The 13,470-nt window shown below is 38.5% G+C and overlaps 1 protein-coding gene across 1 annotated transcript in view; it reads right to left on the bottom strand.

The window, feature by feature from the left end:
- Positions 1 to 13,470, bottom strand: part of AFAP1L1 (actin filament associated protein 1 like 1) — an 82,637-nt gene that overhangs the window by 39,099 nt on the left and 30,068 nt on the right. The window contains 3 exon segments of the mRNA XM_020969155.2: positions 6,345 to 6,453; positions 8,423 to 8,517; positions 10,739 to 10,822. Coding sequence (XP_020824814.1) covers positions 6,345 to 6,453; positions 8,423 to 8,517; positions 10,739 to 10,822 — 288 coding nt within the window.

Genomic DNA, 13,470 nt, shown 5'->3' on the forward strand with positions numbered 1-13,470 from the left:
AATGCTCAAATAATAGGTGTGTTTTGTCAAGAATTTTGTTTCTCTTGATTTTTGTTGGGGGTGAATATGGAAATGGAAATGATTTTGTGGTTTATTTTTGCCCCAAACTATTCTGCTGAAGTAATTAATTTCATAAATTCTTTTCATTCTTGTTGTACTTCTTGGGTTTTCTAAATATGCAACCATATTATTTGCACATAAAGATATTTTAACTTTTTCATCTCTAATACTTGTTCCTTTCATTTCTTTTTCATGCCTTCTTACTATAATATTAGCATCTATTATTATATGAAAAGAAGTAGGAAGAGTAGATAGCCTGCTTTATAAATGTTATAATGGGAATTCTTGTAATGTTATTCCACTGTATATACAAACTCATGACTTTTTTGTATTTGTTTTTATTATATTAAGGAAAATATTTTCTCCCTATATTTGTGTTTTTTAACAAGTAATTTTTACAAGAAAGTAAGGTCTCTATCTGATGTAAATATAGCTTTTTTTTCTTGTTGATACATTATACCACTTTCCTGTTTTTTAATCTTACTTGCATTCCAATTGTAAATCTCATTTGATCAAAATCGATAATTTTAAAAGTATTAATATAGTCCAAATATTTTTTGTAGATTTTGGCATGAAATCGTCTTTTTCAGTCTGATATTTGCCTGTATAGGGCCCCAAGCTATGTCTACTTGAAAGACAGAATGAGAGATAATAAAGGAATTATTTGTTTGACAAAATTGGCTTATGAAGCCACCTGTTTGTTGTGGATTTTTTCTTTTTCATGATAGATATTTAACAGCTGGTCTTATTTCTTTCCAAGACTTGTCTATGCCTTTAAAAATTAATACATCTATTAATTGCTACTTGATAACTTAAAAGTTAACATTAATATTTGGTAAAATTATTTTGGTGAACAATTAAGCATTTATTTTAGATTTCCCGACTTATTAGTACTGAGTTTTGGGTAGAACAGTAATCTCCAATAATTTTCTTAACTTCTTTTGCTCTTATTCTCTCTTTCCCATTTTTCATTTTGTTTCTTATTTTGATAATTTGCACTTTTATCTGTCCTTTTATTTGATTATATTTGGTAACTGTTTTGTCAGTTCCTTTGAGTTTTTTTATTATTTTGCTTATTTTCATTCTTACAAATATCCACTTTTTGTTATTTCTCTTTTTTCTATTTTATGTTGGTATATTGACTTATGCTTTTTCCAAGTCTTTAAAATGCAGATTCACTCAGTCTCCCTTTTTAATTGAATTATGTGTTCTGCACTATATATTTGCCTCTGGGTACCACTCTGGCTACATCCCAGACATTCTGAGGAGAATATTTGTATAATCATTATATTTCACATAATCTATTTAAAAATAATTTCCTCTTTCATTGATGTATTATTTAATAGATCCTTTGTTAGTTCCCATGTAAGCATGTACATTTTACTCATAATATCATCATTTACAACTAACTTGATTACCTTTTGATCCATAAATGTAGTGTATAAAATATTTCTTTTGGGACTTGGACATGGTTGATTTTTGTATATATTCCAAATATACCGGGGGGAAAAAATTTATTCTTTGTTTTTTTTTCTATACCAATTAGATGTAGTTAGTTTAGTCTTCATCTGGCTTGGTAACTTATTTGTCATTTATCTTTTTCTTGGTGTTACTGTAGATTGATAGAGAAGCATTAAATGAATAATTACATTAAGATTTTTGTTCTACCTTGCAATACTGAAGAATTATTGAGTATATGTGTGTATATATTCATACACAATATACATGCATATACGTATATGTATACACACAATTGATTTACTATTATTCAGAAAGAAAAAAAAACTTGTAGTATAATATAATATCCTTGTCTATTCTATAAATTATTAGCAACATGAATAATTTTATATTAAAATTTTCATTTAAATTTATATGGATCTTTTTTTCATTAAGCATTTCCTATAACAATTCCATGATCCTTTTAAAATTTTAATTGGCATGTTAGTACCATTTATATTTCGCATTACATTGGTTAAATGCCTTTTCTACTACCACTATTTGTTAAATATTATTAAACTTATCAGAAGAAAATGTTTCTTATTTTTATAATTGCTGTTGATCCAAAATTAAACAGAACTCCATTATCTTGTACTTTTAACTATGAAGTTTTCTTTAACCATGAATTTTCCCCTAAACAATTGGAGGAGGTGGAGTGAAGATGACAGAATAAAGGCAGGGACTCATCTGAGCTCTCTCCCAAACTCCTCCAAATACCTTTGAATAATAACTCTAAATAAATTCTAGAGTGGCAGAACCCAAATGAGACAAGAGTGAAACAATTTTCCAGCCCAAGACAATTTAGAATGTCATCAGGAAAGGTTTGTTGCAACACAGTGAGAGAGGAGCAAGTCTAGGTCAGGCTGTATCAGCACAGACTGGGCCCCGGCAAAGTAGGAACAGGTCTCTGGCCGACTGAAGCAGTAGCAGTAGTGGCAGTTTCCAGACCTTTCATCCCACAGATGGTAAGGGAATAGGACGTCAGGGCAGAAAGAGATTTCCATGGGTCCCTTTGTTGGCACCAAGGGCAGGACTCTGTTGCATTGCCTATACTTGGATCTGGGTCACAGTCCTGGTTTGGAGTCTCAGAGCAAGAAGAAGTACGAGCACAACAGAACTTGCAGATGCAGGGGAGCAGAAATCCTGTTCACAGTTCCAAGGTTGAAAAGAGTGCTTATGTTCGCTCACAAATCAGTACATAGAACAGGAAAGAAGTAAAAACACACCTCTCCCTAGATCATATCATGTTGGAAGAGGTAAAAACTTACAAGTCCTGAGAATTATCTCTAAAAACAGCTGCACAAAGAACTTGAAGCTTGGGACAGTGCTCTCTCCACTTGGGAAGCAAAGCTCCCACTTTAGAATAGAGTTAAACATCAAGAAATGGGCTGGAAAATGAGCAAACAACAGAAAAAAAAATTCTGACCGTAGAAAATTACTAAGGTGACAAGGAAGATCAAAACACATATTCAGAAGAAGACAACAAAGTCAAAATTCCTACATCCAAAGCCTCAAAGAAAACTATGAATTGCTCTCAGGCTATGGAAGAGCTCTAAAAGGATTTTAAAAATCAAGTAAGAGAGGTAGAGGAAAAAATTGGGAAGAGAAATGAGAGTAATGCAAGAAAATCATGACAAAAGAGCCAACAGCTTGGGAAAGGAGACACAAAAAAAAATATTGAAGAAAATAGCATCTTAAAAAAACAGATTAGTCCAAATGGTAGAAGAAGCACAAAAATCCAGGGGCAGCTAGGTGGCGCAGTGGATATAGCACTGGCCCTGAAGTCAGGAGTACCTGAGTTCAAATCCAGCCTCAGACCAAACTCTTGACACTTACTAGCTGTGTGACCCTGGGCAAGTCACTTAACCCCAATTACCTTAAAAAAAAAGCACAAAAATCCAGTGAAGAGAAGAATGCCTTGAAAAGCAGAATTGGCCAAATGGAAAAAAGATATACAAAAATTCACTGAAGAGAACTCCTTAAAAAGTAGAATTGGCCAAATGGTAAAGGAGGTACAAAAACTCACTGAAGAAAATAATTCCTTAAAAGTTAGAATTGGGCAAGTGGAAGCTAATGACTTTATGAGACATCAAGAAACAATCAAACAAAATCAAAAGAATGAAAAAAATAGAAGAAAATGTGAACTATCTCATTGGACAAACAACTGACCTGAACAATAGATCCAGGAGAGATAATGTAAGAAATATTGGACTACCTGAAGGTCATGATTGAAAAAAGAGCCTAGACATCATCCATCAAGAAATTATTAAGGAAGAGACAGCTAGGTGGCACAGTGGATAGAGCGCAGGCCCTGGATTCAGGAGGACCTGAGTTCAAATCCAGTCTCAGACACATAACACTTACTAGCTGTGTGACCCTGGGCAAGTTACTTAAACCCCATTGCCTAGCCAAACCCCCCCCCAAAAAAAAACCAAAAAAAAAACCCAAAACTGAAAGAAATTATCAAGGAAAATTACCTTGATATTCTAGAACCAGAGAGGGTAAAATAGAAATTGAAAGAATTCACGGGTCACGTCCTGAAAGAGATCCCAAGATGAAACTCCCAGGAATATTATAGCCAAATTCCAGACCTCCCAGATCAAGGAGAAAATACTGCAAGCAGCCAAAAAGAAACAATTCAAATATTATGGATCCACAGTCAGGATAACACAAAATTTAGCAGCTTCTACATTAAAGGCTTGGAATATGACATTCCAGAGGACAAAGAGCTAGGATTACAACCAAGAATCACCTATCCCAGCAAAACCGAGTATAGTATTTCAGGGGGGAAAATATGGACATTCAATGAAGTAGAGGACTTTTAAGTATTCCTGATGAAAAGAACAGAGTTGAATAGAAAATTTGACTTTCAAATACAAGATGCAAAAGAAACATAAAAAGGTAAACAGGAAGGAGAAATCATAAGGGATTTAATAAAATTAAACTCTTTATCTTCCTACATGTGAAAATGATATTTATAACTTAAAAATTTTTTCATTTTCAGGGCAGTTAGAACAAGTATACATAGACAGAAAGCAGAGGTGTGAATTGAATGTGATGGTTAGGAGAAGGGGAAAGGGAGAGGTAAAATAGGATAAATTATCTGACATAAAAGAAGCCTGAAAGAGAATTTACAGTGAAAGGGGAAATGGGAGAAGTGGGGAGGAAAGTACATGAACCTTACTCTCATTGGAATTGGCTCAAAGAGGGAATAATATACACACTCAGTTGGATGTAGAACTCTATGTTACAATACAGGAAAGTAGGAAGGGAAGGAGATAAGGGTTGAGGGGTGGGGCTGATAGAAGGGAGGGCAGTTTGGGGGTGGCAAAAATCAGGAGCAAAACACTTTTGAGAATGGACAAGGTAAAAAGAGAGAGAGAGAGAGAGAGAGAGAGGGAGAGAGAGAGAGTAGGATAAACAGGGGGGAAATAGGATGGAGGGAAATACAGAGTTGGTAATCATTACTGTGAAAAAAATTTGTAGTGAATTTGTCTGATACAAACTTCATTTCTTAAACATAGAAAACAAATTTATAGAAATAGGAGCCATTCCTCATTTGATAAATGGTCAAAGGATATGGACAGGCAGTTTTCAAAGTAATCAAAGCTATCTATAGTCATATGGAAAAAATGTTCTAAATCAATATTGATGAGGGAAATGCAAATTAAACCCACTCTAAGCTACTACCTTGCACCTATCAGACTGACTAATATGACAGAAAAGGAAAATGACAAATGTCGGAGGGGATGTGGGAAAATTAAAACAATAATGTATCATTGATCATTGTTTATGGATTATCATTCTGAAGAGCAATTTGGAACTACGCCTAAAGGGCTATTAAAATCATGCATACCCTTTGACCAAGCAATACCACTACTGGATCTGTATCCCAAAAAGATTTTTAAAAAAAAGAAAGAAAAGGAAAAGGACCTATGTGTACAAAAATATTTATAGAAGCTCTTTTAATTGTGGCAATGAATTGGAAATTGAGGGGATGTCCATCAACTGGGGAACGGCATGAACAAGCTGTTGTATGTTATTGTAATGGAATACTATTGTGCTTTAAGAAATAACGAGCAGAGGGGAAGCGAAGTGGCTCGGTGGACAGAGCACCAGCCCTGGAGTCAGGAGGAGCTGAGTTCAAATTTGACCTCAGACACATAACACTCACTAGCTGTGTGACCTGGGGCAAGTCACTTAACCCAATTGCCTCACACACATGCACAAAAAGTATTAAAGAACATCAATGAAAGATAAGAATACAATTTCTAGTCTCAGACACATGACACTTACTAGCTGTGTGACCCTGGAGAAGTCACTTAACCCCAACTGCCTCACCAAAAAAAAAGCATAAAAATAAAAACAAGAGTCAAAATAATTTGAGGATTTGCTCTGGAATTATCCTATTCCTCTCCTTCAACATTTCTATATTTACACCAATAAAATCATGAGAAACTGATAGAGAAAACCACTTCTAATCATGACACATATCTATTATTTGGGCATTAACCTGTCATGATAGGAATGAATGAGTAAATGAATGAAGAAATATAGTGGCTATGTGACCCCTTTGCAAAGCCATTCAGTTTCTCAGTGATTTAAAGAACTCTCTTAAGATTTTAAGTTTCGGAGAAGGTGCTGACCTGCATTAGTAGATGGAGTTCCCTCATACAGGATCTCCCTTGAAATCATAGGTCCAGTTCCCCCATCATATTAATATCACTACCCATTATTCTACCCCTCCATCTCTCTGTCTCACACCCCTCACTACCTAGTGGACTCACTGTGAGAGCTGATGTACTCTGGTGTCTTGCCTGGACTCAGAGGAAGGGCTTCTTCATAGTCATCTTCTGGAGGAGGATTAGTGGGGAGTGGTGGAGGAGGATCCGATGACTAAAAGGAAAAAATGAAGATTAAGATAATATAAATAAAGAAAAGGAGACTGGCATGGCAGGGAGGGGGAGATCACAAGTGGTGGAAATGCCAGTCCCAATGCTAATCTGGAACTTGGTGTCAGGAATGGCAGGACCTTGGTACATTAAGGATCAATTAATCAATTGAACAACAAATACCTATTAAGCACCTACACTGTGCCAGGCACTGTGTCAAACACTAGAGATACAAAAAGAAGAAAAAAGTACCTGCCCTTAAGGGAGTTACAATCTAGTGGGGGAGACAAATGAAATGTGAAAACAAATATATACAAAACAAATTACATACAGGAGAGGGAAGGCACTGGATGGGAAGGAATTTAGAGATCACAACATCTATTTGATGGAACAGAAACCCAAGGCCTGGGGAGAGGACGTGATTCACTTACTGTCACACAGTGTGACTGCGCCAAAGACCAGACTCAAATCCCAATCTCCCAGCTCCCATTGCAGGAAGCTTCCTACTGCTTTGGTACTGTTTTTCATTTGAATGATGCCTTCCATCTCCAGGGATCCACTTTTATCACAACACATCCATCCCTAGGTAAATTCATGAGTAACAATAAAAAACAGTTGCTATTTCTCTAAAGAGTCCTTTATAGTTAGTTACAAAAGTCTTTGCCATAGATCCCCTCAGTCTTCACGAGTACCCTGTGAGGGAGGCAGGGCAGGGATTAGTATCCCCATGTAACAAATGGGGAAACAAAAGCTCAAGAAAGGGGGACAATGACTTGTCCGAGGTCACAAGGCCAAAGTCAGTAGAAGGTAATCGTAACTCTTCAGCCTAAAGACTAAACTCTATAAAATGGAAGGAGAGCTCAGATCATGGAGTCACAGCATCTCCATGGGAAGATTTCAGAGCTGCCACTTGTAGAGAGCACAAGAATAGGACAAGGAAGGCTTGGTGAGACAATAGTTCTTGTGAAAAAACGCTCAGGGTCTCGAAGGCCTGCACACTCAACAAAGGCCAGCAGCGTGACGTGACAGCTGAAAAAGCTAGGCTGAGTTTAGGCTACACTAACAAGGACTATATTCAGAATCTTTTTCTGTTGAGTCATTGGAGTAGTGTCCAACGCATCAAAAATACTGGAGGGGTTTGCCATTTCCTTCTCCAGCTCACTTTACAGATGAGGAAACTGAGGCAAACAGGCTTAAGTTTGCCCCAGGGTCACACTAATAAGCTGATGAGAGTCTGAGGCCATGTTTGAACTCAGCAAGATGAGTCTTCCTTCCTTTTCAGGGCTGGCACTCTATCCACTGTGCCACATAGAATCAGGGATTAAATTACCAAATTAACTTACTAAATTCTGCAGTCCTCTGCCCTAGTCCGACCCCATGTAGAGTATTTGTTCCATTCCAGGCACATTGCTTTGCTTAGAAAGGAAGTTGCCAAACTAGCACATATCCTAGAAGATGACCAGGATGTTGGGGGGCCTGGAGACTATGCCCTGTGAGAGTCTGTTGAGAGGAACTGAGAACATTTAGCCTGGAAAAAATAAGAGGAGGTGGAAGGAAAGATGATAATTGCATTAAAGTGTTTGTAGGGCTTTCAACTAAAAAAAGGCTTACATTCATTCTGCTGGGTCCCATAGGGCAGAGGTAGGAACAATGGATGGAAACTGCAAAGAAACCAATTTCAGCTCAGTGTGAAAAATAACTTCCTGATCGAGCTGTCCCAAAGTGGGAGACAGTAAGCTCCCCGTCCCTGGCAATCTTCAAGCTCATAGATCCATCGTCAGGGCATTAGAGAGGGGGACTCTTGCTCAGGGAGGCATGGGCTGGATTAGGCGTCCTTTGGCAGCCCTTCTAGTTCTGAGATGCTGTGAGTTCAGGTCTGACACAGTTAGCACTACTTCTAATGACAGAACAAGGGCCCATCCTTACTGTGAAGAGGAAACATTGGCACCAAAACACTCTAGTCCCTAACTCACTTTTCTCGGCAACTGGCTCGTTGCTGGCTCCAAGCTGTCTCTGTCAGCCTCCCCATCATCCTCATGCATGTTCTGAAGGTCGCTCAGGGCACAGTCTAGGGAAGATTCAAACCATTAGATGAGAGATTGAGCCTGGTATGAATTCCAAATTTTAAATCTCAGCTAAAATGCCCCATCCTTCATGAAGGCTTCCCTGACCTCCCTGATGTGTAAAGACTTTCCATTCTGATCTCACATAGTTTGTTTTGTACCTTGCTAATTTTATTTTTTCTTCAATTAACAAAAATCTATTTTTTCCCCCTCCAACTTCTCTCAATAAAAAAAGTGACGGGACCTTTTATAACAAATACGCATAGGCAATCAAAACAAATCCCAACACTGGTCATTTCTAAAAACATACGCCCTTGGTCAATCAGCTCTCTCTCAGGAGACGGTTAGCATGCCTCACTGAAGCATGTTAACATATAATGTCATGAATATTATAATTAGGAGTCTTTATAATCATTTTATAACATAATAACTACATCACAATATACTTATTGTCATATCATAAGTATATTATATTTGTTGTTACAGTATAATAACTATATTATTATATAGTTATACTAATTATATAGTTAGGGTTACATCTTTACATCTTATCCTCCCACCAAACTGTAAGTCTCATAAGGATGAGGACCATGCCATATCTACATTTTTATTTCTTCTAGACCAAATATAGCCCTCTGCAAAAAAAAAAGAGTTTATTAAAGCTTTGTTGAATCAACTAATGAAACAATTAATATTCCACCATAGCTATGTCTCCCCTTCATATAGTCTCTATTACAGCCAAATGGTCTACTCTCTATCCCATTCTCTCCTGTCTCTTATGTCCGATTACACTGCCCCCATCAAAGCCTAGAAATGGATTCCCCAACCCCCCATCTGTGCCTATTGAAGTCTTTCTCCTTCTTCAAGGTCCAACTCAAGTGCTACCTTTTCTAAGTAGCCTTCCCCAATTCTCCAGCCTGCCTCTCCACCAATCCCAGTAAAATGATCTCTCCCTCTGCTGCGTTCTCCTAACACTCTGCCTAGACTTTTCCTTTTCTCTTATCTCATTTTCCATTGTATTATAGTAGGTTTTTGCATATACCCAATCAATCAATAATCAATTAGCATTTATTAGTTGCCTACCATATGCCAGACTTATAGCGCTAAGCCATAGAGATACAACAGATAAAAAAAAATCAAACAGTCCCTCTCTGTTCTACTTGGAATTGAATGTAAACCCCCATTCTATTACTAGTGCCTTGAAAGCAGGGTCTGTATCATACCTACTGCCACCAAACCTTAAAACATTACGTAGGGGCAGCTAGGTGGTGTAGTCAATAGATCTCTGGCCTTGGAGTCAGAAGGACCTGAGTTCAAATCCAGCCTCAGACATTTAACATTTAGTAGCTGTGTGACCTTGGGCAAGTCACTTAACCCCAATCACCTCACCAAAAACACAAAAACAAAACAAAACAAAAAAATTATGTCAATGTTAGTATTTTTTAAATCAATGGTTGTATACCCCAATACCTAACTCAAGGCCTTGTATATAACAGGAACATGACAAACATTGGATGCATTAAGTTAAAAGTTAGAAATAAGAGTAACCTCTTGAAATCATCTCTTCTAAGACCCTTCATTTCATAGATCAGGAAGCTGAGGCCCACAGAGGTGAAGGGGTTTATCCAAGTTAACAAAGAGTGGCAGACCTCAGAGGATCATAGTCTGATAGCTCTAGAACTAGAAGTGAAGCCCAGGGAATAGCAGGTAGGGTCAGAGGCAGGGTATGAACTCAAGTCCTCTGACTCCAAAAACATTTCCTGACTCTCTAGGTCAGAGTTTTTTGAGCTGCTCCAGTATTTTTCCCTCAGTTTACCCTGAAATGAACCAAACACATATCCGTTCTTCTTTCAAATTCAATACTAGTTTCCTTGGGTCCTAATAAATATGTCCAAAAAGACTGAACTCATCCTTGCTCTTCAAAACGGTTAAATGCTAATTATAAGGAGTGCTATGTAATAGAAAGAACACTGAACTTGAAGCCAGAAGATTGGGGGCTTCCAGGGCTGGCTCTGTTGTTGACTTGCTATGTGACTTTGGACAAGTCACTTGGACCTCTCTGGCCTCTCTGTTAAATGAGAAGGTTAGAATTGGTTATCTCTAAGGTTCCTCTCTCAGCTCTGACTCATCTATAATACACTCTCAGACTGAGGATAAGGCAGGGGCTACTTGGGCATTTCAGGGAACCAGAGAGGAAGACAACAGTTGTGTGTTTTAAATACGTACCAAATTCTTCAAAAAGTGACTCCACAAAGCTAGGCCCAGAGTGCAAGTCTGCTGTGTTCATATACATGTAAGATATCTCCTTTCCTGCAAAGAAGGATAAATAGTCACAGAGGAGGGAAGAAATTCTTCTCACCACTGCCTTAGGGAAAAGGGAGTTAGAGTCACTCCCACCCCCACCCCCTGACTCTGTACAAAGTTAGGAAAACCTCCTTCCACATCCACCAGGGATCAGGCAGAGAGATGGACACAGGGAGCTTAGGGAGATGGAGACAGCCTAGTGTAGTGGAAAGCACACTGGAGACCTAGGTTCTAGTCTTGACTTTCAGTAATTCACCTTCTCCTTTCTAGGCCTCAGTTTCCCCAGTGTAAAATGGGAGGGCTGGTGGAGATGCTCTCTAAGGCCCATGTTAACACTAACATTCTAGGTATCCATCATTTTAGTTTTGTTACATCAGGCCACACCTGAGTACACATACATTCCTTTAACCAGAGGTGGCCTGACTTGGTATCCTAGAAAAGATGGGCAGGCTCTGAGTCAAGATACCTAGGCCTCAAGTCTTGCCTCTGCTTGCCAAGAGATGGGAGGATCTGGGAGTGCAAAGGGGCCTCAAGGGTCATTAAGCCCAGACCCAAACCTGAGCAGGAATCTTCTTCCTCCCAAATAGTAATCCAGACTTCACTTGAAGACCTTCAGAGATGAGTTTATTACTGCTGAAGGCAGCATCATTTCACTTGTGAACAGCTCTAACAGGATGTTTACCCCTATAGAAAGCCAAAAGAGCAATACTAATTGCTCACATTGACCTAGCACTTTGATGTTTATAAAGCACTCTATCCTACATTATCTTATTTGATAAACACCATGACTCAGTAAGACAGGTGCTATTACTGTCCCTATTTTACAAGTGAGAAAACTGAGGCTCAAAGGTGACTCACTCAGGCTCACACAGCTAGTAACTCTGCTGCCTCATATTTCATCAGCTTCTACTCTTTCATGCTATCAATGCTCTGGGAGTCAAGCAGAGTAAATCTAGTTCCTGTTCCACATAACAGTCAAATACATCAAGACAACTATGTCTCCCTTTAGTCCTCTCCTGGCTAAATATGCCTGGTTACATCACCTGAACCTCACAGGACAGTGATGGTCACTTTTTCTGCCTCTGGGTTTCAACTTACCCAGGTGCAAAATAGGAATAATACCGTTCTACCTATCCTATTGAGAAATTGAGGAAATTCACCTGTCAACTGTAAAGTGCTGAATAAGTGGCAGCTATTATTATTTGATATATCACAGTCTTACTTCCCTTTATCCATACGAGAGCAGGGACTATGAAAACTGGGCATGTCTTATTCCTTGGGGTACTGTATTTTGAGGTGATGGAGAAATGGAGGAACTGGATTAGCTGGTACTTTAAAGTATTCCCTTGGTTGAGAGAGGAAGGCCATTACTCAGCAAGACAGTGAATATAGTATATGGAAATATTTTGCATGACTACACACATATAACCAATGTCAAGTTGCTTGCCTTCTCAAAGAGGGTGGGTAGGGAGGGAGGAAGGGAGAGAATTTGAACCCAAAGTTTTAAAAACAGAGGTTAAAAATTATTTTTACATGCAACTGGGAAATAAGATACAGGCAATGGGGTATAGAAATCTATCCTGTCCTACAGGAAAATAGAAGGGGAAGGAGATAAGAGAAGGGGGAGCAAATTGGGGGAAGGGGTATTCAGAATGCACACCATCTTGAGGTGGGGGGAAGGGAGAGATGGGGAGAAAATTTGGAACTCAAAATCTTGTAGAAGTAAATGTTGAAAACTAAAAACAAACTGATTTTTTAAAAAAGACAGTGAATAGTATGGATCTCATTTCACTGGGTTTATTAGTAGTAACAGAATTTAGAGATGGAAGGAACCTTAAAGACCACTGAAGCCAAACTCACTTTTAGAGAAAAAAAACTGAGGCCCAAAAAGTGGAAGGGCCTTCCCAATTAGAATCCATCATTTGGACCTGGAAGGGCCGAGCCCATGAATGAAGCGGACCAGTGCATCTAAAAGACCTTCTGAAATTAAAGAATACCTATGAAAGGTAAAATGATGAGATCCTTCATGACCTATTTTTAGTTTACAACTCTGAAAGGGGCAGAGGGTAACTAATCTGGAGAAAAGAAGCTGGATGCTCTATGGCAGAGGATATAAAAATAAGAGATGACATAGAATAAGTCCCTTTCCAGCCCAGACCATGTAGCACATACCTAAGAGCAGCTCCAAGGCCTAGAGAATCATGTGCACATCACCATCATTCTCCCTATCTCCATGTTAGCAGCTGGATGCCAACTTTGACTCATCATCCAAACCTCATCAGTTATCAAATTGTACTAGATTCTGCCTCCGCCATATTCTTCTCTTTCTTCTGTATTGTCATCAGTACCATTCTAGTAGATACATCCTCACTATCCCCCACCTGGATTATTGCAATAGCTGCCTAGTGGGTCTTCCCACCCCTACTCTTATCTATTCAACTCTATCCTTCACAACCCAGTCAGAATAATAATTTTTCCTGGGCATAGATCTGATGACATTAACGCTATGCTCAAAAATCTTCAATGACTCCCTACTACTTATCAAGCAAGGTTCAAATTTCTCTGCCTGGTATTCTAGCCCTTACTCTCCTCCATTCATTCTGTGCCCCAGACATAGGGAGACTGGACTATCCTCTGAATACTTCTATACTCGC

The sequence above is a fragment of the Phascolarctos cinereus genome, unplaced genomic scaffold (assembly GCF_003287225.1).
Source record: "Phascolarctos cinereus isolate Bilbo 61053 unplaced genomic scaffold, phaCin_HiC Scaffold_2;HRSCAF=192, whole genome shotgun sequence".
Lineage (NCBI taxonomy): Eukaryota > Metazoa > Chordata > Mammalia > Diprotodontia > Phascolarctidae > Phascolarctos > Phascolarctos cinereus.